This window comes from Perognathus longimembris, chromosome 3 (assembly GCF_023159225.1).
Source record: "Perognathus longimembris pacificus isolate PPM17 chromosome 3, ASM2315922v1, whole genome shotgun sequence".
Lineage (NCBI taxonomy): Eukaryota > Metazoa > Chordata > Mammalia > Rodentia > Heteromyidae > Perognathus > Perognathus longimembris.
The window spans coordinates 53547163-53574668 of record NC_063163.1 but is presented as its reverse complement, the minus strand read 5'-3'; the positions used below and the strand labels follow the sequence as shown (position 1 = coordinate 53574668).

The 27506-nt window shown below is 41.7% G+C and overlaps 1 protein-coding gene across 6 annotated transcripts in view; it reads left to right on the top strand.

Annotated features, from left to right (window-relative positions):
- The window catches only part of Fry (FRY microtubule binding protein), a 348931-nt gene that overhangs the window by 280060 nt on the left and 41365 nt on the right, over window positions 1-27506 (top strand). For all 6 annotated transcript variants that reach the window (XM_048341548.1, XM_048341549.1, XM_048341547.1 and 3 more), the window contains exons 42-51: window positions 1387-1574; window positions 2917-3011; window positions 8194-8801; window positions 10747-10844; window positions 11130-11300; window positions 13256-13396; window positions 16861-17040; window positions 21243-21404; window positions 22306-22380; window positions 25184-25354. In XM_048341548.1, coding sequence (XP_048197505.1) covers window positions 1387-1574; window positions 2917-3011; window positions 8194-8801; window positions 10747-10844; window positions 11130-11300; window positions 13256-13396; window positions 16861-17040; window positions 21243-21404; window positions 22306-22380; window positions 25184-25354 — 1889 coding nt within the window. The remainder of the gene's footprint in view (window positions 1-1386; window positions 1575-2916; window positions 3012-8193; window positions 8802-10746; window positions 10845-11129; window positions 11301-13255; window positions 13397-16860; window positions 17041-21242; window positions 21405-22305; window positions 22381-25183; window positions 25355-27506) is intronic.

The following is a 27506-nucleotide window of genomic DNA, read 5'->3' as shown; positions in this document are numbered from 1 at the left end:
TCCTCACCCTGTTTTGTTCTGCTTATTTTACCTTACTAGAATTAAACTGTATCCATACTACCTCTTGCACCATATTTCTACTTCGAACTTTTTGCTGGTTACTTGGAGATAAAAGTTACATGAACTTTTCTGCCCAGGCCTGCTTTGAACTGAAGTCCTCACATCTTAGCCTTCTGAATAGCTAGCATTATAGTCATGAGCCATCATTTCCTGGCTAAAAGTTTTGGCTTTAAAAGTGTTTGCTGGGCTGGGAATATGGCCTAGTGGCAAGAGTGCTTGCCTTGTATACATGAAGCCCTGGGGTCCATTCCTCAGCACCACATATATAGAAAACGGCCAGAAGAGGCGCTGTGGCTCAAGTGGCAGAGTACTAGCCTTGAGCAAAAAGAAGCCAGGGACAGTGCTCAGGTCCTGAGTCCAAGGCCCAGGACTGGCAAAAAAAAAAAAAAGTGTTTGCTAACAATACCTGTTCATCAGAGGGTGCTTACTGAAAAATAAAAATTTCTGACAAGCTGAAATGGGAAAGTCAGTGCAAGACTAGACATTCCATTTCTTATTTTGAGTTTGCTCTTTGGAATTTATTAGAAGTATTAAGATCATGGGCCAGGGGCATAGTTCAAGTAGTAGAGCAACTGCCTAGCAAACAAAAGGCTCTGAGTTCAAACCCTAATACTGCCAATAATAATAACAACAATAATAGTAAAAGGACTTCAAAGCCACTTAATTTTTAATGTAGCCCAAAGGAAGACATCTATAATTTATATGTGAACCATTGTCAAAAATATGTGATTATATGGCAAATGAGAAACTATGTGAATGCCTTGTCCTGAACTCTCAGAAGATATATCAGTCCACTTCAAGCCAGTCTTTTTTACCCATTCTGTCTTTGCATCCGAGTTCTTAGCCTGTTTTTGCTGTACATACCCAATATGTTCCTAGAATTGCTTAGCTGCTATTACAAACACTTTCTAAGCTAAGAGCTTAACACGTTGAAGTTTATTCCTTGATTGATGTGGGTGTGGGCCAGGTGACCTTTTGCAACTATGGCTCTGCTCCCTGCTAGTCTCAGTGCTCCCAGCCCACAGGTCAAGTGGTGGAGGAGAGGGTGAGAGGCAGGATGCTCAGGGTGCTTCCTACAGTTCACTGGCCAGAAGGAAGGCACCTGGCCACACCTCACTGCAAAGGAAGATGGGAAATGTTGACATTGTCCCCTCACTGGTGGAGCTCTGCTGTCCCATTTGGATATTTAATGCCTTCAGGTCTACTGTCATCTAAACAAGCTTTGGTTAAATAAGTGCTACCACCTCGTAGCTCTGGGCTTTGGGCCTGTTGGCAACTCACAGGAGACCCTGATGCTGACCCGCTCCCTGGCTCCTCTGTCTTTAGGTTTCCACCTGGAGCAACACTTGAGCGAAGTTGCACTGCAGACAGCCCTCGCCAGCTCTTCCAGGCACTACGCCGGTCGGTCCTTCCAGATATTCCGGGCTCTCAAGCAACCCCTGTCAGCACACGCCCTGTCAGACCTCCTGTCCAGATTGGTGGAGGTGATCGGAGAGCATGGAGATGAGATTCAGGTACTGGAGGGAAGACTTCTGCGCTCAGGCTGAGTGAATGCCCTCGCTCTCCCCTTAAACATGGGAGTCAGCCACCTTCTCTTTCAGACAACTCCAAGAATCATAGTTCTAGAAATTCTATAGCTACTACTGTTTTATACACAGTACTGAAAATCTTTTCGGGAGATCTTTTCTGTTGTTTTTGTTGGTGGGCATGTTTTGGTTTGTTGTTGTCTTTTGTTTGTTTGGGATGGGGTTGGTAATGTTGTGGTTTGAACTCAGGCCTTTTGAGTTTATTAGGTGTTCTACCATTAGTCCTTTTTAGCTCCCTTTTTGCCTGGGCCAACCCGGACTATGATCCTATGTATTCTTCCTCCTATATCTGGAATGACAGGCATACCCCACTCGGCCCAGCCTTTTCTGCTCCAATGAGGTGTCACGATCATTTTTTGCTTGAGGAATGGAGACGACTCCTGATCTCAGCCTCTCATGTCGTAGCTATGATGATAGATAGGCACAGCCACTGTGTCCAGCTGTTGGTTGCGATTGGGTCTTAGGGACTTTTTACCTGGGCTGACCTTGAGCTAATCTTCCACCTCTAGAGTAGCTAGGATGATAGGCATCAATAGGCACCTTGCTTGTTGGTGATTTTCTCTGGTAGCTATGGGGATAGGTTATTTTATTATATTGTTTGGATTTTCCCCTACCACCAAGGATGCAGTGGTGCCATGTTGCCACCCAGAGTCTCTGTAGAAAGCACTGCCCTGTATGGTGGCAAGCTGCCCCAGGAAGAGCATGCAGGAAGAACCCTGGGGAACTGAGCAGATTGAAACACAAGGCCATTACAGGGTCTAGAGCCAATGCCCATCAGACTGTTCCTGTATCTCAGGAAGCCTGCACACCTGTGCAGGGGTGCGACATAAGTAGATAAAGCCTGCACACCTGTAGGCTCTACCTGTTTTTTCCTCCTCTGAGGCATCAGTGTTGTGATACCACTGAAGCTCAATTAATGGCTGCTCCCCAACTCATCCTGTCTGTTCTCAGCCATCAGTGCCCCTGCATCTCAGTTGCCAACCCTTGTCCTTAGCAGAAGGTAGATTCAACCCTCTTCACAGCAAGATTTCAGACCCTCTTGAGACTGTCACACCTATGAATATAAATCTGCTAACTCCCAAACCATCCATATTTCCTACTTGGCCTTTACATTTCATTTTGAGACTTAGTTAAGTTACTGCAATAGTGATCCTTCCTATCTTTGAGAAATGCTAGCCTTGTTAGGATAAAGTCTGCCTTCATTGAAGTGATCTTCAGGGTTGACAGTGGAAATAAGTATGCAGCATGTTGATGCTTATGTGATTGGCAGGGATATGTGATGGAAGCGCTCCTGACCTTAGAAGCTGCTGTGGATAACTTGTCTGACTGCTTGAAGAACAGTGACCTCCTAACAGTGTTGTCTCGGTAAGAAGCGTCTTCTGGACATCTTGAAATCAAATTTTTTGTACTGAATATTTGGGAGAATATTGGAACAGAATGCCAAGATTAAGTCTAGTTTATGAAGTTTATTTCCAACCTGAAAAAAGTATGCATATTTTTTTTCAATTTGGGCTGATACTGGGGCTTCAACTCAGGGCCTGGGCACTGTCCCTTAGCTTTATCACTCAAGACTGGTGCTATTCCACTTGAGCTACACTTCCAGCTTTTTTGGTTGTTGCTTGAAGATGAAAGTTTTACAGACCTTTTTGTGCAAGCTGGTTTTTGAATCTTGATTCTCAGATCTCAGCCTCTTGAGTATCTAGGATTACAACATGAGCCACGGGCAGCCAATTTATAATATTTTCTTTAAAAATTTTTTTTAAGGAAGAGAGCTGGATGTAATGGCACATGCCTGTAATCCTTAAGCAGGATGATGGAAAGTTCATGGCCTGCCTGTCATACTCAGCGAAAGTTTGTGGCCAATCTAAGCAACAGAGTCTTTGTCTTAAAAACAGTAGTAGCTGGGCATTGGTGGCTCTCACCTGTAATCCTAGCTACTCAGGAGGCTGAGATCTGAGGATCACGGTTGGAAGCCAGCCCAGGCAGAAAAGTCCCTCTTACCTACAATAAACTACTCCAAAAAAAAACTGGAAGTGGCTCAAGTGGTACAGTGCAAACCTTGAGCACAAAGAGGCTCAGAGACAGTGTCCAGGCCCTGAGTCCAAGCCCCAGGAACTCAGAAAGTAAGGACAGGAAGATGATGGTATGAGGTTGAACTGGGCAGAAGTTAATGAGACTCTCTAAGAAGCTAGGCATGATTGTGCACACTTGTAATTCTAGCTTTTGAGAGGCTAATGCAGGAGAATCTCTGTGAGTTCAAGCTCAGCCTGAGCTACCTTGCATAACAAGACACTGTGTCAAGGAGGAAACAAGGAAGTTATACATATGTTCTCACATTATATGAGGACTTTAAAACATCTGTGCTGGAGATGTAGCTCAGTGGTAGAACATGTATCTGGTGGGCAAAAGACCTCCCCAGCACTGGGTTAGGGAAGGGGCATCTTGCAGGACTTGGAGGTGCAAGCCTACAATCCCAGCACTCAGGAGGCAGAAGTAAGAAGATCATGAGTTTGAGGCCAGCCTGAGCTACACAGCAAGACTTTGCCTCAAAAAATAATAATAGTAATTCAAGTGTAACCCTCCTGTACATTACCTTTTTAGTAACAATTAAAAACTCTTAAAATTTTTAATAAAAAAATTAGACTTCACACATTACCTCTACATGATATCTTACTTGTACTGCCTTTCTTGTGTCCTTGAGCTTTTTTAAATATTATAATTATCCTATTACACGGGTAAACAGGAACTAAAACTAAATTGTTGTTTTTCTTTTTTTAATATTATTAAGCAATTGTACAAAGGGGTTACAATTCCTTACATCAGGTTAGGAGTACAGTGTTTCTTGGTCAAGTTACCCCTTCCTTTGTTCTCCCTCATTTTCCTCCTCCCATCTCTATCCTCAAGTTACATAGTCCATTTTTACATAGTGTACTTTGAGTATAAGGATGACGCTTGCCCTTTGTCCTTCCATTCTTGTGCCTCTTCTTTGCCTACTTTCCAAAAACTATTTCCACTTCCTGGTATTCATTTTGATAAGTAGTACAGTCATTGTTGAGAGGAGTTACACCATTGGATTCCTCCCCTAAATATACCATCCTTTTGTCTGTGTGCAAATTTATTGATCCCTGTATGTATTATGCATAGCTGTATTTTAGATCTAGCTTCCACATATGAGAGAAAACACTCACTGTTTGTCTCTGAGCCTGGCTTACTTAACATGATTTGTTCTAGGTCCATTCACTTCTCTGCAAATGAGATATTTTTTCTAATGGATGAGTAAAATTCCACTGTGGGTATGTACCACATTTTCTTGATCCACTCATCCAATGTGAGGCATCTGGGCTATTTCCACAACTTGGCTATTGTGAATAGTGCAGATATGAACATGGGTGTACATGTGTCTTTGCCAAATCCTGACTTGTAATGCTCTGGATAAATGCCCAGGAGTGTTATTTCTGGGTCATAGGGAAATTCTTGGTTTTTTGAAGAATCTCAAAACTGCTTTCTAGAGTGGTTATACTAGTTTACATTCCCACCAACAATGTAACAGGGTTCTTTTTTCCCCCATGTCCCTGCCAGTATTATTGTTTGAATGCTCCAAGCTGGCCAGTCTTATTAAGGTGAAATATCATCTTAATGTTGTTTGATTTGCATTTTTCTTTATGGTCAGAGATGTCGAGCATTTACTCACATGTTTTTTGGCCATTTTTCTTCTGAGAAGTCTCAATTTAGCTCTTTGCCCACTTATTGGTTGGGTTATTAATTTGGAGGGGAAGAGTAATTTATGTTGTCCTAATATATTTTGGATATTAGGCCCTTGTCAGATGTACAACTGGTAAAGGTCTTCTCCCAGCCCACTGGATGTTTCTTTAGTAAATATGTCTTTTACTGTGTAAAAATGTGTAATTTCATGTAATTCATTCCATTTGTCGATTCTGTCTCCTATTTGCTGTGCCCCTGGGACTTTCTTCAGATAGTTCTTGGCCCATGATAAAACATTCTCCTATTTGTCCTACTCTTTGTAGTACTTTCAAAGTTTCAGGTCTGGTGTTCAGGTCTTTGGTCTGTTTTGAATTTATATTGGTGCAAGGTGACAGGGATCTAATTTTAGTCTTCTTCAGAGAGATGTCCAGATTTCCCAACACCAATCATTGAAGAGGCTGTCTTTATTTCCAACATATACTTTTGGCTTGCTTATCAAATAGCAGATGATTGTAATTTTATGGCTTCAACTCTGGGTCTTCCTGTCCATTCTATTGGTTTGGAGCCTATTTTTATGCCAGTACCAAGCAGTTTTTGTTATGATAGCTCTTTAGTGGAGTTTGAAGTCTGAGATTGATACCTCCAGCATTGCTTTTTTTTCTTTTCTTTTTCTTTCTTTTTTTTTTTTTGCCTAAAAATGCTTTAAGGTTATTTAGGGTCTTTGTGGTTCCATATGAATTTTTGTATTTTATCTCTCTTGGTGAAGACTTTGGGATTTTGATTAGTATTGCATTGAACTTGTAGATCAGCTGTGGTTGTTTGGCCATTTTCACCATATTTTCCCTATTAATGAATACAGGGTTCTTGCCATTTCCTTGTGTCTTCTTCAATTTCTTTCTTCAGATTTTTATCGTTTGTGCTATAGAGGCCTTGCTTGGGCATATTCTTAATTTTTCTTAATTTCTATCCTCACCCACAACTTGAGAGTTTTTATCATAAAGGGATCTTGGAGTTTGTCAAAGGCTTTTTTTTTGTATCTATTGAGATGATCATGTGATATCTATCTTTGGCTCTATTAATGTGGTATATTAAATTTATTGATTTACCTATATTAAGCCAGGTTTGCATCTCTGGGATAAAACCCAACTTGATCACAATGAAAAATGAAAATGGTTATTTTTTTAGTAGTTGAATTCATAACCTATTTCAATTATTCATTATTCCATGATCTTACAACTGAGATCATCTTCCTAGAAACTCAGTCAGTAAAAATATCTTAAGCCTTTTGTAACTTGGTGTGTGTGTGTGTGTGTGCGCGTGCGTGTGTGTGCATGTGTATGTATGTATGTGTGCATGCACACATGCCAGTTTTGAGACTTGAACTCAGGGTATGGGTACTGTCCCTGAGCTTTCTTGTTCAAAGCCAGTGCTTTTCCACTTGAGCCACAGCTCCACCTCAGGTTTTAATTGGAGATAGAGTCTCATAGAGAGACTTTCCTTCCCCAGCTAGCTTTGAACCAGGATCCTCAGATCTCAGCCTCCTAAGTAGGTAAAATTACATGCATGAGCCACTGGTGCCCAGCTATAACTTGTTTTATTTTTAAATAGAATTTCTTTTTGTGCTAGTACTGGGGCTGGGCCTATGTGCTGTTCCTTAGTTTTTTGTTTTTTTTCTCTAGTTGAGTTCCAGTTTCAGCTTTTTGATAGTTAAGGTGAAAATAAAGTCTGATGGACTTTCCTGCCTAGTCTGGCTCTGAACCTGGATCCTCAGATCTCAGCCTTCTGAGTAGCTAACACTACAGGTGTAAGCCACCAGTGCCTGGCAAATTGAACATTTTTTATGCAACATAATTTCAATATAATCACTACTATCAAACATATTTATCTAAGTGAACCTACAAACTTACCTAAGATAGTAAGAATTTAATAAGAATGTTGATTGACTTTTCAGCATGAATAGACAAATCATTTTCTCTAAATTTCTGTAGGTAAAAAAATACCTTTGAGGGGCTGGGAATGTGGCTTAGTGGTAGAGTGCTTGCTAGCATGCATGAGGCCCTGGGTTCGATACCTCAGCACCACATAAACAAAAAAGGCCGGAAGTGGCATGGTGGCTCAAGTGGTAGAGTGCTAGCCTTGAGCAAAATGAAGCTCTGGGACAGTTCACAGGCCCTGAGTTCAAGCCCCAGGACTGGCCAAAAAAAATACTTTTGACATAAATATTTACTTTGTTCTTCATGTGTTCCTAATCAGTTAACAGAATTTTAACATTTGTGCTCATCAGGTAAATTTTATTCCATAATTACTCCTGTCCAGATCTTAACACAAAAAAATGCTGATGTCTGAGATTGACCTTCAGAAAGTGGAGCCAAAATTTGTTTGTTTGTTTTGGGGAGATAGGGTTGTTGTTGTTGTTGTTGTTGTTAGAAAAAGCTGTTCTTTTATTGGTGGTGGTAGTTCCTTTGGATTTGGTTGTTTCTTTGGACAATACTGGGACTGAACCCAGAGCCTGCATGGGCTGGTACTCTACCATTCAAGATACACCACACACCCCTTTCATTTATGTTTTGTTTTTGAGGTAGGCCATCCAAGTAACTTTGCTGGGATTGGCTTGATAATCTTAGTTCTACTGCCTCCACTTGTAGCCAGTGTTACAGGCATGGGTCACCATGCCCAATTCTTGTTAAACTCTATGCTGAGGTTTATTTTTCATAGCTTTAAAGATAAGAAAAAGGAAGCTGATAGAAACAGTATGCGCTCTGGTGTTTTATCAATGGATTTTTGAGGTTTCCTTTTTCAGGAAGCATGCCAGCAATCTACTGAACTTACCTATTTTTGTACCCAGCTCTTCATCACCAGACTTAAGCTCCAGTGCTAAACTAACAGCAAGCAGGAAGAGCACAGGACAACTAAATGTGAACCCAGGAGCCACCAGCGGCAACCCCACAACCACAGAGAGGAGTCGGCATCAAAGAAGCTTCTCTGTGCCCAAGAAGTTTGGGGTTGTGGACCGGTCCTCAGACCCGCCTCGAAGTGCCACACTGGATAGAATTCAGGCTTGTACCCAACAGGGCCTCTCCTCTAAAACCAGAAGCTCCTCCTCCTTGAAGGACAGTCTTACAGACCCATCCCACATAAACCACCCAACCAACCTCTTGGCTACCATCTTCTGGGTCACAGTGGCCTTGATGGAGTCTGATTTTGAATTCGAATACCTCATGGCCCTGCGGCTGTTGAATCGACTGTTGGCACATATGCCCCTCGATAAAGCTGAGAACCGAGAAAAACTTGAGAAGCTCCAGGCACAGCTCAAGTGGGCCGACTTCTCAGGGCTGCAGCAGCTACTGCTCAAAGGATTCACATCCCTCACCACCACAGACCTTACCCTGCAGCTCTTCAGCTTGCTCACACCAGTGTCCAAAGTACCCATGGTGGATTCATCCCAAGCTATTGGTAAGTCCCACATCATTCCCTCTTACAGTTTGTCTCCAGGGGAATAAGATGATAGGGACTTGGGCGATTTTAACAATTCTAACAAATGGATATGTGGGTATGTTTGGTGGCCAATTTTTTTTGTTTTGTTTTTGGACTTGGGAATTTTGTTTTCTGTCCTGGTGTTAGGACTTCAATTCAGGATCTGGGCACTTCTCCCTTAGCTTTTTTGCACAAGGCTGGTACTCAGTCATTTGACCCACACCTCCACTAATACATTTTTGGTGATTAGTTGTGCCAGGCTCGGGTCGCCTCCCCTGGCGTGGGGATCAAGGCTCTGCTATGCTTCTAACAGCTCCCTTTCTCACCCTCTCCCCTGGTCACCCGACCCGCAGGTAAGGCCAGGGTGGAGTGGGGGGCTCAGGAAAGACCTCAGGTGCACAGGGCCATACGAGATCGCTTTACCTCCCTCCTTACCCGTGAAGAAAGCCAGGCGTAGGCGAACCTCGGAGATGCTTCGAGAGCAAATCTGATTTATTAGGGAGGGGCAAAGGCTGATATAGTGAGAGGTGAGGAGAGAAAAGGTGATCAGCCAGAGCGCTGACGATAGGCTGCGAGCTTATCATAGGACCCCCTCATGAGCTAACGTCACTTGGATAGCGACACCCCAGGGGTGAAAAGCCCGTGAGAATGGGGGGCACATGGGCTGGCGAGAAAGTTGGGGGCTGGTTGCAAAGCCATTTCTTCTGGTTCCGGACCCAGAGAATTGTGGCCTGCTTCCACATTCCCCAGGGCTGGGGAAAGGGTGGCGTCTTGGGCACGCTCTCCAATGCCCTTCCCCCTCAAGGCCAAGGCTGGACCCCAACAAGTTGTACATGAGTCACATGGACTTTCCTTCCCAGGCTAGCTTTGAACTACAACCCTCAGATCTCAGTAGCTAGGATTGCAGGCATAAGCTACAGGTATTTGATCTCTTTTTTTTCTTTGAAGATTCTCTATTATGAGCTGGGATGTGTCTCATTGTCTCACTTGCCTAGCATGCATAGATTTGATCCTCAGTATTGGAAAAACTAACGTATGTAAGCTTTGCTTATATTATACAAAATATTTAAGGTAATATCAGAGAGGGAGCAGAAGTTATATATAAAATATTCGTAACTTTTTTATATTCTCAAGATTAGTTACTGTTTATTTTTTCCTTTGCTCCTGTACACTGCTTTTCTTAACCCCCAAATCTTTTCTTTTTCTTTGCTGTTCTTTTCCTCTTGAAAATTTTGTTCACTCCCTATAGTTTTGAATTGAGGCAGATCAACTTTTAACACCATAGGCAGTAGCCCAGAATCATGCCTTGAAGTAGATTTTAATTCAGATATATCAGCAATTCCTTCTCTTTTTAAACTATATGCTGCTGACTCCTACCTGTAATTCTAACTACTGAGGAGGCTGACACCAGAGGTTTTAGATTTGCAGTCACCTTATGATGGTTATCTCCAATTAACCAGCAAAAAGCTGGAAGCAGGGGTGTGGCTCAATGGTACAGCACCAGCCTTGAGTGTAAAAAGCCAAGGGAGAATGTGAAGTCCCAAGTTCAAGCCTCTGTAATTGCAGTAAATAAATAGATAACAATGTGGCTATGACTTAAAAATAAGTGGCCTGTGCGCTGGTGTTTCATTTCTGTCTGTGCCAGTGAAACTGTACCCATCATCCCTAGTCTCAGCCAGTCCATGGCAAGATGACCACTGTATGTTAAAATTGTAAGTCTGGTTCAGTTCCTCCTTTCAACTGTTGTCATTGTGGTTAAGATTTCATCATTTTTTTCATGGACTTATTTTTTTGTTAGATCATATTTAAGCTACTTCAGAAGACTTTCACCTCACCTGGGAATAAACTCTGTGACATACCTTCCCCTGCCAGCAGCTAAAACATACCATACTCAGCTGTCTCCATTGTGTCTTCTCTCATCCAGGGTTTCCTCTCAACGTCTTATGTCTCCTGCCCCAACTGATCCAGCATTTCGAAAACCCCAATCAGTTCTGTAAGGACATAGCAGAAAGGATTGCCCAGGTATGCCTTATGTTTCTATACTCAGGCTATCAGAAAGACCATGCCAGGCAGGAACGATCAGCTCAGAGATGCAATGATCCTTTACTGCTTTGTTTTCTTAAGAAAGACAAGGGAAAATGATTTGTGAAAACCCCATTAGCTAATTACTAAGCAAACCACTCCTGTAGCCACCAGAAATTGTCTGCCAGTCAATTCTGCAGACTGTCAAGATATATAGCAAAGTTGCTGATGCTTCTTCCCAGGCACAGAAGACTGTCTCCCTAATTGGTTTTGTTGCCTTAAAAGGTTTGCTTGGAAGAGAAAAACCCCAAACTTTCAAATCTTGCACATGTGATGACTCTTTATAAAACGCACAGCTACACAAGGGACTGTGCCACGTGGGTCAACGTGGTCTGTCGGTATCTTCACGAAGCCTATACTGACATAACCTTGAACATGATCACCTACCTTGCAGAGGTAAGTTCTCCACGAAGGATAGCCTCTCTCATCACTTCCGTCACCTACCTGTTTACATAGGATCGCTATTAGACACTTTGTTATTGTCAATAATGTCTTATCATAGATATGAAAGGAATCATTTTCCTCACAACAAATCAGTGAGTTTGTTATATTCTATTATAAGAGAGAATCCGAGGTTCAACCAGGTTAATAATGTACCCTATTTTCAGCACGGCAGAACTGGCCTCCATCTTCCTACATTAGTACCTGTCAGAGCCCGGTAGAGATGAAAAAATGTTAGCCTGAGTGTTAATCTTATGGAAGGAGTTTCTTTGTGACTTGATATGTTAAATAGGTAGTCATTCTAAATTATGTAACAAAGCTTGCTTTTATTCTAAAATAAGCTTGCTATAATTATTTTTTGTATTTGAAAAGCTAGAATCAAACTTTTGTCACCACAGCAATGAGTTCCTAGCACATTCATCTGTCTCCTTCTTTGACTTCTGTGTCTGTTGGTGCTAAGCTACATAGCAGCATCAATGATGAAGTGTATTCCCATTTAGCACCTTCTGTCCCAACCATTGACACACAAGGTCCTGAAGTCTATGAGACACATGGATGATAGGGAACTAACTTATTTCAGCAATTTCACTGTTGTTTTGCCTTCTGAGATAAGAGTTATTAGCACATTTTCTTAGGGCATTTCCAAAGAAAACAGGGAAATCTGTCCTAGTTTTTTGTTTTGTTTTGTTTTTAGTTATGTCTCTAGTCCAGGTCCAAATAGGTTAAAAATAATCATTAGCACCAGTGGCTCAAGTATCTAAGATTACAGGCATGAGCCACTAGCACCCAGATTCAGCATGTAATTTAACATTAACATATATATCCATTTCTCTACTGTTGAATATTTTGATTGCTTTATGATTATTTTAGACATACAAATAATGTCTTGGCCAAAAAAATCTCAAAAATTATGCTATGTATTTCTGATTTAAAAACAATTCCTCAAAGTGCAATTTCTATTTCACACTGGTGACCCTCAGCCAGACACAGGTGGCTCATACTTGTAATCCTAGCTTCTCCAGACACTGAGATCTAAGGATTGTGGTTCAAAGATAGCCATGGCAGGAAAGCCCATGAAATTCCTATCTCTAATTGACTACCAAAAACTCAGAAGTGGAACTATGTGGAGCTTTGGCTCAAGTGGTAGAGCTCTAGCCTGGAGCTCAAAAGCTCAGAGATAGGGAAAGCTCAGGGACTACCGTGGGTTCAAGCTCCAAGACTGGCAGGTGTGCACGCACACACGCACACACACACACACACACACACACACACGACACTCTTTAGTGCCCTGACCTCAGTTGCCCAATCATCCAATTTACATCTCTACTGATATTCAAATACCCATTTCCCTCTCTTCTTACCAATATTGAATATTATCAGTTGCTATAATATTATCAGTTTAACGATTGACAAATTATTTTATCTTTTGCTTTAATTTGTAATTGGTTTTTGTTTTTGTTTTTTATTTTTGGCCAGTCCTGGGCTTGAAATTAGGGCCTGGGCACTGTCCCTGAGCTTCTTCCAGCTTTTTCTGAGTAGCTCATTGGAGATAGTCTCGCAGACTTTCTTGCTCAGGCTGATTTCGAACCACGATACTCAGATCTCAGCCTCTAGAGTAGCTAGGATTACAGCTGTGAGCCACTGGCGCCTGGCTTTTAATTAGTAATGTTTGATGATTAGCATTATTGGGTGCTTTCCTTTTGAAGTATACTGCTTACATTCATCATGTGACTTTTCTATGTGTCCTCAGACTTTGCACGTTGCCTTCAGTGGCCTCTTCATGTGTCCCGTAGTTAGGATTTTGCTGCCCTTGTAAGCGAGTGTGCAGTGGCAAAGGCACTGGGAAGCCTGTTGCTTCTGAGGGACAATCAGGCTAACGTTGACCCCTGGCTCCATTCCCCTTCCCACAGCTGCTGGAGAAGGGGCTCCCTAGTATGCAGCAGCCACTCCTCCAAGTCATCTACAGTCTGCTCAGCTACATGGACCTTTCTGTCGTTCCTGTGAAGCAGTTCAACATGGAAGTTCTCAAGACCATCGAAAAATATGTGCAGGTGAGCACTTGGATGGTGGCACTAGTTAGCCAGAACCATGGGAAGCCTGCATGCCCCACCACATGGGCACCAGCCTACACATTCATTCCTTGATGCCATCAGTATCTGTGGTCACAGCCCAAGTGATGTTCTTGAGTCAAAGACAGAACAAGGCATTGATATTAAGACAAGAATCTGGGTGAGGGGGAAAGGGGGGCAGGTCCTGTCCAGTATCAGTGTTCCATTTATAAAAAAGGAGAAGGGAGAAGGATTGTATTTGTGTACCAACTTCCAGGCCAGCTGCTTCCATTTTGGATGGTTATTCTGCAGTGGAAATTTCTACTTGGGGGGTCACAGAAACTGCAGTGAAGGAACTTGGTAAATGCATTTGAAAATATTCCAGCAAGCAGGCTGGGCACCAGTGGCTCAAATGCATTTGAAAATATTCCAGCAAGTAGGCTGGGCAACAGTGGCTCATGTCTGTAATCCCAGCCACCCAAGAGACTGAGATCTGGAGGGTCTTAATTTGAAGCTAGCCAAGGCCGAAAAAGTCCATGAGACCCCAATCTTCTATTAGCAAAATACTGGAGGGAAGGTGTGGCTCAAGTGGTAAAGCACTAGCTGAGTGAATGTGAGAGGCCTTGAGCTCAAAACGCCAGTATTGCCAGGCACCAGTGGCTCATGCTTATAATCCTAGCTACTAGGAGGCTAAGATCTGAGGATGATGGTTCGAAGCCAACCTAGGCAGAAAAGTCTGTAAGATTCTTATCTCCAGTAAACTATTCAGAAAAAGCTGGAAATGGCATTGTGGCTCAAGTGGCAGAATACTAGCCTTTAGCAGAAGAAGCTCAGAGACAGGCCCAGAGTTCGAGACCCAGAACCAACCAAAAAAAAAAAAAAAAAAAAACACCAAAAAACAGTACTGCCAAAGAAAAAGAAAATATTCTGACAATCATAAAGTTATTGAAAGAATGAAACCATTATTCACAAAGTATGAATAATTGATGACATACAATGGGGTTCATTACGCTAGTCTCTATTTCCATACCTAATAGTCTAAAAGTTTAATAAAATTAGTAAAAAATAAACCAAGATACTGGCCCTAGAACCTCAGTTAGTAGTGAGTGGAGCTGGTATTTGAAGCTGGCTCCCAAGCCAATGGTTTTGTTTCATTGTAGCAGGCTGCCTGCCCATCAGTACTCTCGGCAAATATCAGTAAACATCTGCATACTACCAAAGTCATACCCTGAGATCTAACCAGAAAAAAAGACAAATTTAAAATAGCAACCCAAACTAACACAGCATTCTAGAAACCTGGGACTTCAGCTGAAACATAGAACCTCAGACTGAAGTTGGAGGCGGCCATGTTAAACAACACTAATACCTTTTTCTCCATATCTTAGCTATTCCTTTCCATCCTCATTTCACCAGTCATGTGACTTACAGATTTTTTTTAACTTCTAAAGTGATTCCTAAACTTTCTTTTTTCATTTTTCAAGTGCTGATTTTAGTTATGCCACATGATGGGCAATGAGTGACAGTGTGAGCACTCCTCAGGACAAGGTCAATTCACAGCCTTCTGTGGTCCCGTAGTAGGTGGTCCATTTCTCTGGTCTGACGATGCCCACTCTGCCTTAGGCCTGCAGGTCATCTCTGATACTCAGTGTCTTGCCTTAAACAATGGTTAATTTCATTTTCAGAACATGATCTTCCTTGTGCATAATTTAACAAGGAAGGAAATATATAAGAAATACCTATGTTCATCTGATCATATAAAAGGGTAGTTATCTAAATGAACAGGAAATGGAACAGGAAGTTTTTTTTTCTTTGCTACTGGCTTTCTTTTCCTTTTGTTGTATTTGTTCACTATCTTTCAGAGGATAAGGGGACACAGAAACGGGACAAAGAGTGAATAACGGTAGCAGTGGTGCTCACTAGACACTATATTGAAAATGAACTATGCAACTTGTGAGGGGACGGGAGGGAAAACTGAGAGGGAGATAAGGGGTTACACTGTTCAAAAAGAAATGTACTCTTTTTTCTTTTATGTAATGATAACCCCTCTATACATCTTTAAAATAAAAATACATAAAAGGAAAAAAATACAACTTTTACCTATGTTCAATACTTTTATGCAAGTCTGACCTCCTTCAAAGGCCTGATCAGACTGAGGCTTTTCAGGGAAACAAAGAAAATAACACAAACTGAGACTTTGATTAACACTAAGGAAAGGAAAAGCCTTCCAGAATTCTGGACTAGCAAGAGGACCAGCAAACAGACTGAAGCTTGTTCAGAGTGTGACCTCTACCTTGTCCACTAGAGGGCGCGCATGAAGAGGTTTCGGCAGGAAAGTGGCTTGGTCTAACCAATTCTTGAAAGATCACTGTGGCTGGGATCTTAAGGCCTGTTATAAAGCCCTTGAAGTAGTCCAGGCCAAGCAGGAGAGGATTCAGCTGAGTTGCAAATCAGAATGAAGAGAAGGGAACAGATTGCTGGGAGGAAAGGTAGGGAAAGAGTTAAGGACTTTCAGATTCCTGGACTGGGTAATGAAGGTAAGAAGTGAAGGGAAAAGAAATCAAGATGTGCAGGAAACAAATGGAAGAGCAAGACCCAGGAAACTAGAAGGATGACTGGGACCTGGAAGTGGGAAGAATTTTGAGTAAGAGCCCATGGTCACTAGTGTAACAGGCCTTGGAGACATTTGTGTGTGGCTGTGTGTCCTGGGGACTGACCTCAGGGTCTAGTGCTGTCCTTTAGCTTTTTCATTCACAGCTGGTACTTTACCACTTGAGCCATTTCTACTTCTGGCTTTTTGCTGGTTAATTGGATATAAGTCTCATAGGCTTTCCTGTCTGAATGGGCTTTGAACTGGATCCTTGGATCTCAGCCTCCTGAGTGGCTAGGATTATAGGTACGAGTTACCAGCTCCCAGCTCTTAGGAACATGTTTTCTTGTCAAATTAAGGAGACAGTGAGCACGCTTGCAAAAATGGTGTCTTGTATGAAACTCCTATTTGCTATAATGTGGACAAAATGGGTTATTTGCTTGTTTCCTAAATGTGGTTTGTTATATGTATATGTAATGTATATATATACATACATTATACATATATATACACACATACATATATACATACGCATGCATACATATACATTATATATACATGTATACATATACATTATACATATATTTGTATAATGTAATTATACATATATTTGTATAATGTAATTATACATGTATCACATATACATGTAATGTATGTGTATATATAACATATATACATGTATATGTATATTATGTAATTCATGTGTGTACACATGTACATTATATAATTTTTACATTATTTGCCTTTTACTTATCATAGAATTTCCTCTATGTTAAGTCAGTGAATTCCGACAGGTCATGAGAAGTTTCAGTAGTGGTCCAGTAGATTGCAAAAATGAAATAACTGTGTTGAGTAACTTCAAGTTTTTTGTTTCCTGCAGAGCATTCACTGGAGAGAAGCTTTGAATATCTTGAAGCTGGTTGTGTCTCGATCGGCCAGTCTGGTGCTGCCTTCCTACCAGCACAGCGACCTGTCCAAGCTAGAGATACACCGAGTGTGGGCTAGCGCCTCTAAGGAGCTGCCAGGGAAGACCCTGGACTTCCACTTCGACATTTCAGAGGTGCCTGGCTGGGTGGACTCTATCTTTGCGCCTTAGCAGGGATGGTGGAAAAGGTTATAAATAGTTGCCTGGACAAAAGCTCATTATTGTAAATGAAGACTTCTGAGGTCTAAGTTAACATTCCTTTAACAGAACATTTTAGGTTAAAAATGTGTTGAGAGCCAGGCACCAATGGTTCATACCTGTAATCATAGCTACTGAGGAAGCTGAGATCTGAAGATTATGGTTCAAAGCTAGCCTGGGCAGGAAAATCCATAAGACCCTGGTGGCCAGTTAACCACCAAAAATCTAGAAGTAGAGCTGTGGCTCAAGTGGTAGAGTGCTAGCCTTGAGTTTTAAAAAAAAAATGCTTTGAGGGGCTGGGAATATGGCCTAGTGGTAGAGTGCTTGCCTCGTATACCTGAAGCCTGAAGCCCTGGGTTCATATTCCTCAGAACCACATATATAGGAAAAGCCAACAATAGAAGCTATGGTTTCACATGGCATGTTGAAAGTAATTACAACAGTGATATATCACTCGTTTCCATAACATGGAGTTCATTTCACTTAGCATTATATTATGCATTCATAGGGGCATAGCTATTAGGCTCTTGTGATCCTCTTCTGTGATTAGCCTAAACCTGTGCTAATTATTCCCTATGAGGGAAACCATAGAGTCCATGTTTCTTTGGGTCTGGCTCATTTCACTTAGTATAATTTTTTCCAAGTCCTTCCATTTCCTTACAAATTGGGCAATGTCATTTTTTCTGATAGAAGTAGCTTCTATTGTTGATGATCCTCTTGTATCCCCTTCCCGTGGTTGTACCTGCACTATCACTGTATCTTATCTGAGTACATTGAAAACTGTATATACTGGTATCAGAACTAGGAAAGTGAAAGGGAATACACCAAAATCAAGAGACACAGGATAAAAAGACAAAGGACTACAAAAGCAATATTGCAAAACTGTTTGGTGTAAACCAACTGAACAACTCATGGGGAGAGAGGGAAAGGGCAAAGGGAGAGGGGGGAGGGGGGAATGAGGGAAGAGGTAACAAACAGTACAAGAAATGCATCCAATGCCTAATGTATGAAACTGTAACCTCTCTGTACATCACTTTGACAAGAAATAAGAAAAAAATAATTTTTTTAAAACTGAAAAAAAAGAGAAAAAAAACAGAGGGGGTACTGTGGCAGAGTACAGTGCTAGCCTTGAGCAAAAAGAAGCCAGGGATAGTGCTCAGGCCATGAGTCCCAAGCCCCAGCACTGGCAAAAAAAAAAATGCTTTGAGTATTGAGCTTTTAGTTAACAACTTAAAACTAGAAACTGGCCTCGGTTATTTATTCATTCATTCATTCATTTATCCATTTATACCAGGCCTGGGACTTGAATGCAAGGCTGTCCCTGAGACTTTATATGCTCAAGCACTCTTATTACTTGAGTCACTTACAGCTTTTTCTAAGTAGTTTATTGGAGACAAGAGTCTCACAAACTTTTCTGCCTAGGCTGGCTTTGAACCATGATCCTCATATCTCAACCTCCTGAGTAGTTAGGATTACAAGTGTGAGCCACCACCTCCTGGCTTCAAATATTTTTTAAAGATAATTAAAAATGGAAGGAACTAAAAATGAAACCTCTGTAATCTCAGCACTGGTGAGGCTGAGGCAGTAGGAGACATGAACTTAAAATTGAGACCCTATATTAGGAGGAAAACAAAAACATGACCTTCATTATTTGTCTAATAATTCCATCTATTTCCATGAAGTACCACTAGACTAACAAATGACGAGATTTATAGCAATATGGTGGCTCCCTAAGCCACAGTGATCTTTTTTTTTTTTGTCAGTACTAGGGCTAGAACTCAGGACCTGAGCACTGTCCCTTGGCTTTTCACTCAAGGTTAATGTTCTACCATAACTCTACTTTGGCTTTTTTGCTGATTAATTAGAGATAAAAGAGTTTCTCCAACTTTCTTGCCTGGGCTAGCTTCAAACAGCAATCCTCAGATCTCAACTTCCAGAACAGCTAGAATTACAAGCATGAGCCCCTGGCACCCAGCCACACATTACTTGTAAAACATAAAATTATCTCAAGGAGATAATATTATCTAAAGGACGAAGCCTAGCAACCCAAGATAAGAAGTCAAGAAGAAAAGAAAAAGCAGAAGTCATAAGATTGAATACTTAGAGCAGTCTAAGTATTTTTTAAGTCTGAGGAACAAGCTTACTAGGCTTCCAAGTCTTTATTACCCTATTATTACCTTTAATACCCATATTATTATGGTAGTGCTAAAAAAAAAATAGAAATCAGCTGGGCACCAGTGGCTCATGCCTATAATCCTAGCTATTCAGGAGGCTGAGATCTGAGGACTGTGGTTCAAAGCTGGCCCAGGAAGGAAGTTTCAAGATTCTTATCTCCAACAATCAAAAAGCCAGAAATGGAGGTGTAGCTCAAGTGATAGTGTGAGTGTGCTAGCCTTGAGTAAAAAAGCTCAGGGACCACACCCAGGCCCTGAGTTCAAGCTCCTGGACCACCACAGGAAGGAAGGAAGGGAGGGAGGGAGGGAGGGAGGGAGGGAGGGAGGGAGGGAGGGAGGGAGGAAGGAAGGAAGGAAGGAAGGAAGGAAGGAAGGAAGGAAGGAAGGAAGGAAGGAAGGAAGGAAGGAAGGAAGGAAGGAAGGGAGGAAGGAAGGGAGAAAGGAAGGGAGACAGAAATTATACTTTATTGGATTTTCTAATCAAGTCCTGATGGCACCATGTCCAGTTTATAGATCACTAATATGCATTTCTAAACCACTAATAAATGTATAAATTCACAAAGAAATAAAACAAATCTGCTTATTATGGAACTCACTTGCACTATTAAATGGGTTGGCTTTTGTTATCCAGCAGAATCCACTGACGTTTCATAGATAAAATACTGATACAAATAAGATACTACTTTACTCCAAGGAGAGACCAACATCTATATTTAGTATATAAATAATATTAACGTATTGATTCACCACTGTCCATGATAAACTGTTTTTTTTTAACACCATTAGGACCATTAGGAGAGAAAGCTATTTCTGCTCTTAGACTTGAGTTCATTCTCTTCTAAAGAAAAAAAATTATAAAAATGGTGTGGGTGGTGAGCTACATTCCTTGAGACCCCTTGAGACCTAGAACCAATCCACAGTGTGGGGCCTTGGGAGCCAGGTTGATAACTTCGGAACTGCCCGTTGCTTTCTGCCCCCTCAAGGCTCCATGAGCTGATGTCTGGAGGAGAGACCAACTTGGAGCTTAAGTTGGAGAGATGCTGCCTCCCCAGCCACCATCCTCCAGCTCTCAGAGAGATTTCTTAATTGCTACCCAAGTCCCTGCCATGACCTCATCTATTTAAATAATTGAAAAGATATAAATAATTTAAGTAAATTTTTCAATAATTGAAAGTACAGAAAGCCGAGTGCCAGTGGCTCACACTTGTAATCCTTGCTACTCAGGAGTAGTACAGAAAGATGGATGATTAAAGGTTAGAGAGAGAAGATGGAATTTTTAGTCCTTTGTTCTAGAAAACTCTTTCAGGGTTAAACATCTAAAACTCAACTGTCTCTAGTCACTATCAGTGGTTTCTAAAACATACTGCTTCCTGATGGTAAGGACTGTGGGAAAATGTTGGAGATGTGAAATGATACCGAATGTATAGTTGAACATTGGGAACAACCAATCTGTGAGTAACACTGACCTTCTCCCATCTGAGTTATTCACTCCAGCAGTTTTTGGTTTGGTCTATGCAGAAAGACCCCTTATACCACAGAACGTACGTGCACGCACGCACACGCACGCGCATGTGTGTGTGTGTGTACTGGGACTTGAACGCAGAGCCTCACATGCCTTCACATGCTAGTATTTACCACTTAAGCCATACTTTTATTTCTGTATACCTATACCACAGAATTATTGTGTGTTTTTTCTGTGCCATTCCTGGGGCTTGAACTCTGAGCCTGGGCACTGTACCTCAGCTTTTGTGCTCAAGGCTAGCACTCTACCACTTTGAGCCACAGCACCATTTCTGGATATTTGGCAGTTAATTGAAGATAAGAGTCTCACAGATTTTACTGCCCAGGCTGGCTTTGAACCAAGATCCTCAGACCTCAGCCTCCTCAGTAGCTAGGATTGTAGGCATGTGCCACACAATTATTAATGAGACAGAATAATGTGTGCTTTTGCATTCCTTTCTCAAGACACCAATCATCGGGAGGCGATACGATGAACTCCAGAATTCTTCTGGGCATGATGGGAAACCCAGAGCCATGGCAGTTACCAGGAGTACATCATCCACTTCGTCAGGCTCCAACTCCAATGTCCTTGTTCCTGTGAGCTGGAAAAGGCCCCAGTATTCTCAGGTAGATGGTTCTAGCCATGGCACATTTGAATGGCGTTTGGGGGAATCTACAGAATCCAGCTGCCCATGTGATACTGAATCCCTCCATTCCCACCATCCCGCTGACCATCTAGACCACAATGCCACCATGATGAGGGCTCACAGCATCCCACGCCCACTGGCTTTACCTTTGAATGTGTCATTGTGTTGACTTGAAAGCTGGCTCTGTTGTTCTCCCCACTGCCTATCATTCTCTTAACACTCAGAAGATCTAATCTTTTGCTAGGCACAGGTGGCTCACACCTATAATCCTAGCTACTCAGGAGGCTAAGGTCTGAGAATCACGGTTCAAAGCCAGCCTGGACAAGTCTGTGAGACTGTTCTCCCCAATTAACCACCAGTAAACTAAAGTGGCACTGTGGCTCAAAGTGGTAGAGTGCTAGCCTTGAGCTGAAGAGCTCAGGGATAGCACCCAGGCCCTGAGTTCAAGCCTCAACACTGACCAAAAAGAAAAAGAAGAAAATTTGATCTTACATATGAAAGCTCTTCCAAGAAATCCCACCCTCCCCCCACTCATTCAGATGAGTCCTCCTTGCTCCAAATAACCTGTCCATAGTTCTCTCAGCCATTTCTACAGAGATTTATCAGCCTCAGTACAGACACAATGTGTGCCTGGCTTTCAATTCTCTAATAAGCATGGCTTGACAAAGTGAAAACAGGCAAAAGTAACACTGTAGTTAACTGCAAAATCTAAAGTATTACTTGAGCATGTTCTTGGTATTTTATCACATGTGTATTTTGCTTCTCCAGTCTTCATGGCCCTATCTCTAGCACTCACCTGCCTTCTATACTCAGAAGACGATATTAGGGTAGGTCTGCTCCCAGGATTCCTTGATGAAAAGCTGCCTGTGTTTCCTTTCCAGAAGAGAACAAAAGAGAAGCTGGTGCACGTCCTCTCTCTGTGCGGCCAAGAAGTAGGACTAAGCAAAAACCCGTCGGTAAGTTTGGTCTACAATTAACCAGGAAAAAGCTGGAAGTGGAGGTATGGCTCAAGTGGTCAAGTGCCAGCCTTGAGGACTGAGTTGAAGACCCAGTACTGACAGAAAAAAAGAGAGGAAGGAAAATGGCAACCTAGTAACAAAAATATTATTAACAAAATGACTTTGAACAAAAAATACTTTTAAATGATAGATTAGTCATGGGTGTTTTTGTTCTCATATAAACTTTCACTGGTATAATAGAAGAAAATAGTGCCAAGCTTTTGACTACACCAAAGATGGCTGTACATAAATTTCTGAAACTTGTAAAATTCAGAATATTCAAATTGTGAATGTGAGCATTTTCTAGCATGTTCTAGCAGAATCAGGAAAACTCTCAGGGTTTGGTTTCACTAGGTAGTATGATTGTTTAATTTTCCATATTAAAACTTTTTCAAGGGCTGGGGATATGGTTCAAGTGGTAGAACATCTGCCTAGCAATGTGAGGCACTGAATTCAAACTCCATTACTGAGAAAAGTCAACAACAGCAACAACAAAAAGTTCATTTTCAAATAGAAAGGCTAAGGTCACAGCAAGCCAGGAACTATTACTAGCACAAGATGACGCAAAGAGAGGCTTTGTCTTTGTCTCTCTCTCTCTCTCTCTCACACACACACACACACACACACACACACACACACAATCACTGTAGATCAATCAGTAAAGTTTCAGCTGTACACTGAAAACAAGTTTAGTCTTTCCTAGAAATGCATCTTTATAATGTCCAAAAAAATCACAAACTAAATAACTGGCCAAATAAATTAAGAATTAACCAATTTCTCTGTGGACCTATTTGCAGAATTACAAATGTACCTACCTAGGTAGTTCATGAGCAGATAGAGGCTCATAAATACTCAAGTATGAATTGATACTTCTTTTGTCTGGGAAAACACCCAGCCATCAGCTAAATTTGGCCTCTGTATGAGTCACCTTTTTGGTGGTATTGGTGAGTGGGGTTTGTTGCTGTTCCTCTGATATTACTTCAGGGAGGGGACCGCGGCAGGAGGGGCAGACAAATTTCCAAGCCCGAGATGAAGAGCATCCAGGGCTTTTGCCTCTGCGATGGCACAGCCAACCAGGGCTTTTATTGCCCTGGTAGGTAGCAAGGTCTCCTAAAGATTCATACTGTCTCCTCCTCTGTTGAGGCCTCGCCCACCAGAAATACTTTCCTGGAGCACTTTACGAATAAGAAAGACTGAAGAGAAAGGCAGCCTTCAGCTGGGGAAATGGGAATTCTAGGCTGTCTTCAAGCCTTGACTCTATTTCACATACACATGTACAATCCCAGTTCCACACTCTGTCAAGCACATGCTCATGACAATACCAGTTTAGTGGCCTTTACCTGAAATACTTGCCACTGGAAGTGTCTTGGGCTTCAGCTTGTGGATTTGGGCACATTTGCCTAGACTGAGTTAGTATCTCCAATCTGAAAACCCTGAATTCTCCAAAAACTTGTTTTTCCCCAAAACCTTTTAAAATTTTTTATTGTTATTATAAAGATGATATACAGAGCCAAAACCTTTTTGAGCCTGTCAACACTCAGAAAGTTTCCAATTCCAAACCCCTTCATATTTTGGATTTTTTTCCAGAGTATTTCTGGGCCGCTCAAGATACATCATGTGTATAATGACTGCTCTTCAACACTAGAGAGGAAATACTACACTTGAAGTTCACTCAATCTTGTTACTTTGAAGAAATGTTCGTTATACTTAAATTCTTATCGATTTGTCCATTTTCCAAGGACAAGTAAAGTAGGACATATAAAGAATGTTAATTTTATTTCATATCCATATCTGGTGGAGGTTGGCTAGGAAAATATTTCACTCCATTCACAGGGTATTATTTCTGGAATGTTTAAATGGCTCATTGGAAAGAACCTAAACACAGAAGTTTTGTACTTTTGGGCTTTAATTTCTATTTACTACTACTGTTATGATTGTTTGTTATCATATTATTTGTAGTGTGAATGGGTTTTACAATGATATTTCCATACATGCATACAGTGTAATTTGGCTTTAGTTTCTTATTCTTGCCAGTTCCTGGGTTATCTCTTTAAAAAAAAAAAAAAGGAGCCAGGTGCTAGTACCTCACACCTGTAATCCTAGCTACTCAGAAGACTGAGATCTGAGGATCATGGTTTGAAGCTAGCCTGGGCAGGAAAGTCTGTGAGACTCTCATCTCCAATAAACTGCTCCAAAAAAGCCAGAAGTGGCTCTGTGGTTCAATTGGTAAAGTGCTAGCCTTGAGCACAAAGAGGCTCAGGGACAGTGCCCAGGCCCAGAGTTCAAATCCCAGGATTGACAAAAATAATTAAATCCTTTGTTCCCTTGGGTCATGCTACAAAAAGAAAGTATTGACATAGTCCTTAAAATATGAATTTGATTGTGTATGAATGTGTATGCCGTCTCTAATCTCAGTCATCTTGGGAACAGTGGAAAATTTTAGCTACTCCAATTTGTGATTGCATACTTGTTATACACACATATATACACATACACACACAGTGTCCCATCTTCATCCATTAAGAGAGAGCAGTTCAACTCTTGAACATTTTCCTGGTGCATGAACTTGCGTGTCTGTGACGAGTTCAATCCAAAGGCACCTGTCCAACATAAATAATGAAAGAACATTCTAAAAATATCCACTTAAGGAATTAGGTGTGTACTGGAAATTCAGGGCTACAAGAAGCCAATTAATGTTTCTCCTAACATAAACAAGCAGAGGGAAACGGCTGTCTCAAGAGAGGGCTCTCTTGATTTGCAGGTGATTTTTTCCTCTTGTGGGGACCTGGACCTGCTAGAGCATCAGACGAGCCTAGTGTCCTCAGAGGACGGAGCCCGGGAACAGGAGAACATGGATGACACCAACAGCGAACAGCAGTTCAGAGTCTTCAGGGACTTCGACTTCCTCGATGTGGAGTTGGAGGATGGAGAGGTACAGCATATTCTCTGTCAAATAATAATAATAATCCTCCCAGCTTGTCCTTCACTTAACTAAACCATGTCTGATTCCGGACCGAGGTTTTGAATTGGGGAACTGTAAACAGTCTTTTGAATCAACTTTTATTCAGAGTGCAGCTGCTCGCGATGGCAAAAGTTACCACACCCTTCCTGTCTGCACCCATGGCAGACACTGCCAACTTATTACTAAATGGCAAAGATCTGAGTTGTAATGACCACACAAAGGCTGTATGTGTGTGTGTGTGTGTGTGTGTGTGTGTGTGTGTGTGTGTGAGTGTGAGAGAGAGAGAGAGACAGAGAGAGAGAGAGACAGAGAGACAGTCTAGAAGGGAACTCAAAAACACAAGTTTTCCTCCTGTTCACTGGCACCTGGGCAAAATATGCTAGGCATTTAATTATTTTAAATGTAAAGTTGCTCTAATTCAGCGATTTCAAAGCTTGCCTGCTTCAACATGAGATCAGAGCCTGAGGGATTCAACATTTTTGTGCTAAGTTTGATGAAATGATTGCCAGTTAAAATATAAAGCACAAGATTGGGGTGTGGGGGGCAAGACAGGAGGAGAGAGAGGAGCTCTTTGCTCTGTTTCAGTGGCTGAATTCAAGTCTCAGCAGGCATATTCAGATGTGTTGATCTCGAATGATAATCATGGTAATCAGATGCTTTCTGCTGTGAATCATGTGTTTGAAACAGGCTCTGGAAAGAGGAGCAATGCTGTCAGTCACCCTCATTTCTGTAGCTCAGGGGCTTATTCCAGCTGAGCAGCAGTGATTTTCTCATGAGAATGAAAACTCAATTCACTTTTGGTGAGATTGGCTCACGTAAAGGTGCTTGGTACTGAGCCTGGCTCTTGGTAGTGTACAACCTTGGACAGGTTTTGTGCAATTTAACGTGATGAATTTTCCAAAAAGGCTTTCTGCTGTCTTTTTTGTATATGTGCATGCCAGTCCTGGAGCTTGAGTTTAAGGCTTGAGTGCTGTTCCATAGCTTTTGCACTCAAGTCTAGTGCTCTACCACTTGAGACATAGCTCCAATTTTGGCTTTTTGCTGTTTAACTGGAGATGAGTCACATGTACTTTTCTACTCTGGCTGGCTTTGAACCTTGATCCTCAGACCTCAGCTTCCTGAGTTGCTAGAATTACAGATATGAGCCACCAATGCCTGCTTGGCTTCTGTTGATTTTATAAATAAATCAGAATCTTCAAGATTTATTATATCTTATGGCAGGTAGGCAACTTCTACTGTAACTATCAGTTTGAATACTTTGAATAGCTTCCCTAAATGTATATGACTATGCCACATACCAGTGGCTCACACTTTTAATCCTAGATACGCAGGAGGCTCGGATCTGAGGATCACAGTTCAAAGCCAGCCAAGGCAGGAAAGTCAATGAGACTCTTATCTCCAGTTAACCACTAGAAAATCAGAAGCGATGCTATGGTTCAACATTGTAGAGCTCTAGCCTTAAACAAAAGAGCTCGGGGACAGTGCCCAGGCCCTGAGTTCAAGCCCCATGACCAACAAGTAAAAATAAAAAAGTATATGACTGCATGCCAGTGGCTCATGCCTTTAATCCTATCTACTCAGGAGGCTGAGATCTGAACATTGTGGTTGGAAACCAACTCGGATAGGAAAGTCCTTGAGACTCTTATTTCCGCTGAACTACAAAAACAAAACAAAACAGAAGTGAAGCTCAAGTGGTAGAGCACTAGCCTTGAGCTTGAGCAGAAAGAAACTCAGGGACAATGCCCAGGCCTTGAATTCAAGCCCAAGGACCAGCACCGAAAAAAAAAAAAAAAGAAAAGAAAAAGCATATGACTGCTGACCAGCTAGCTTATGTGTAGCTGAGGCTGGAGAGCTATCTATTGTCATCTTCCCTCAGCTATGACTACCCTGGACGTCAACAGTAGCAGAAATCTACCCATGTTTGCAGTATGAACACCTTCTGTGATTACTTCACTGGAAATTACACTGATCAGACCCAGTTTGTAAAGAATATAAAAGCACTGGCTGAGGCTGGGGTCTCACTCCACACTAGAGTATATATCCAGCATGTGCAAGGCTCTAGGTTCCATTTCCAGCACTGGAAAACAGAAAGAATAAAAAAAGCAGCTAAAAGCACAGTGAG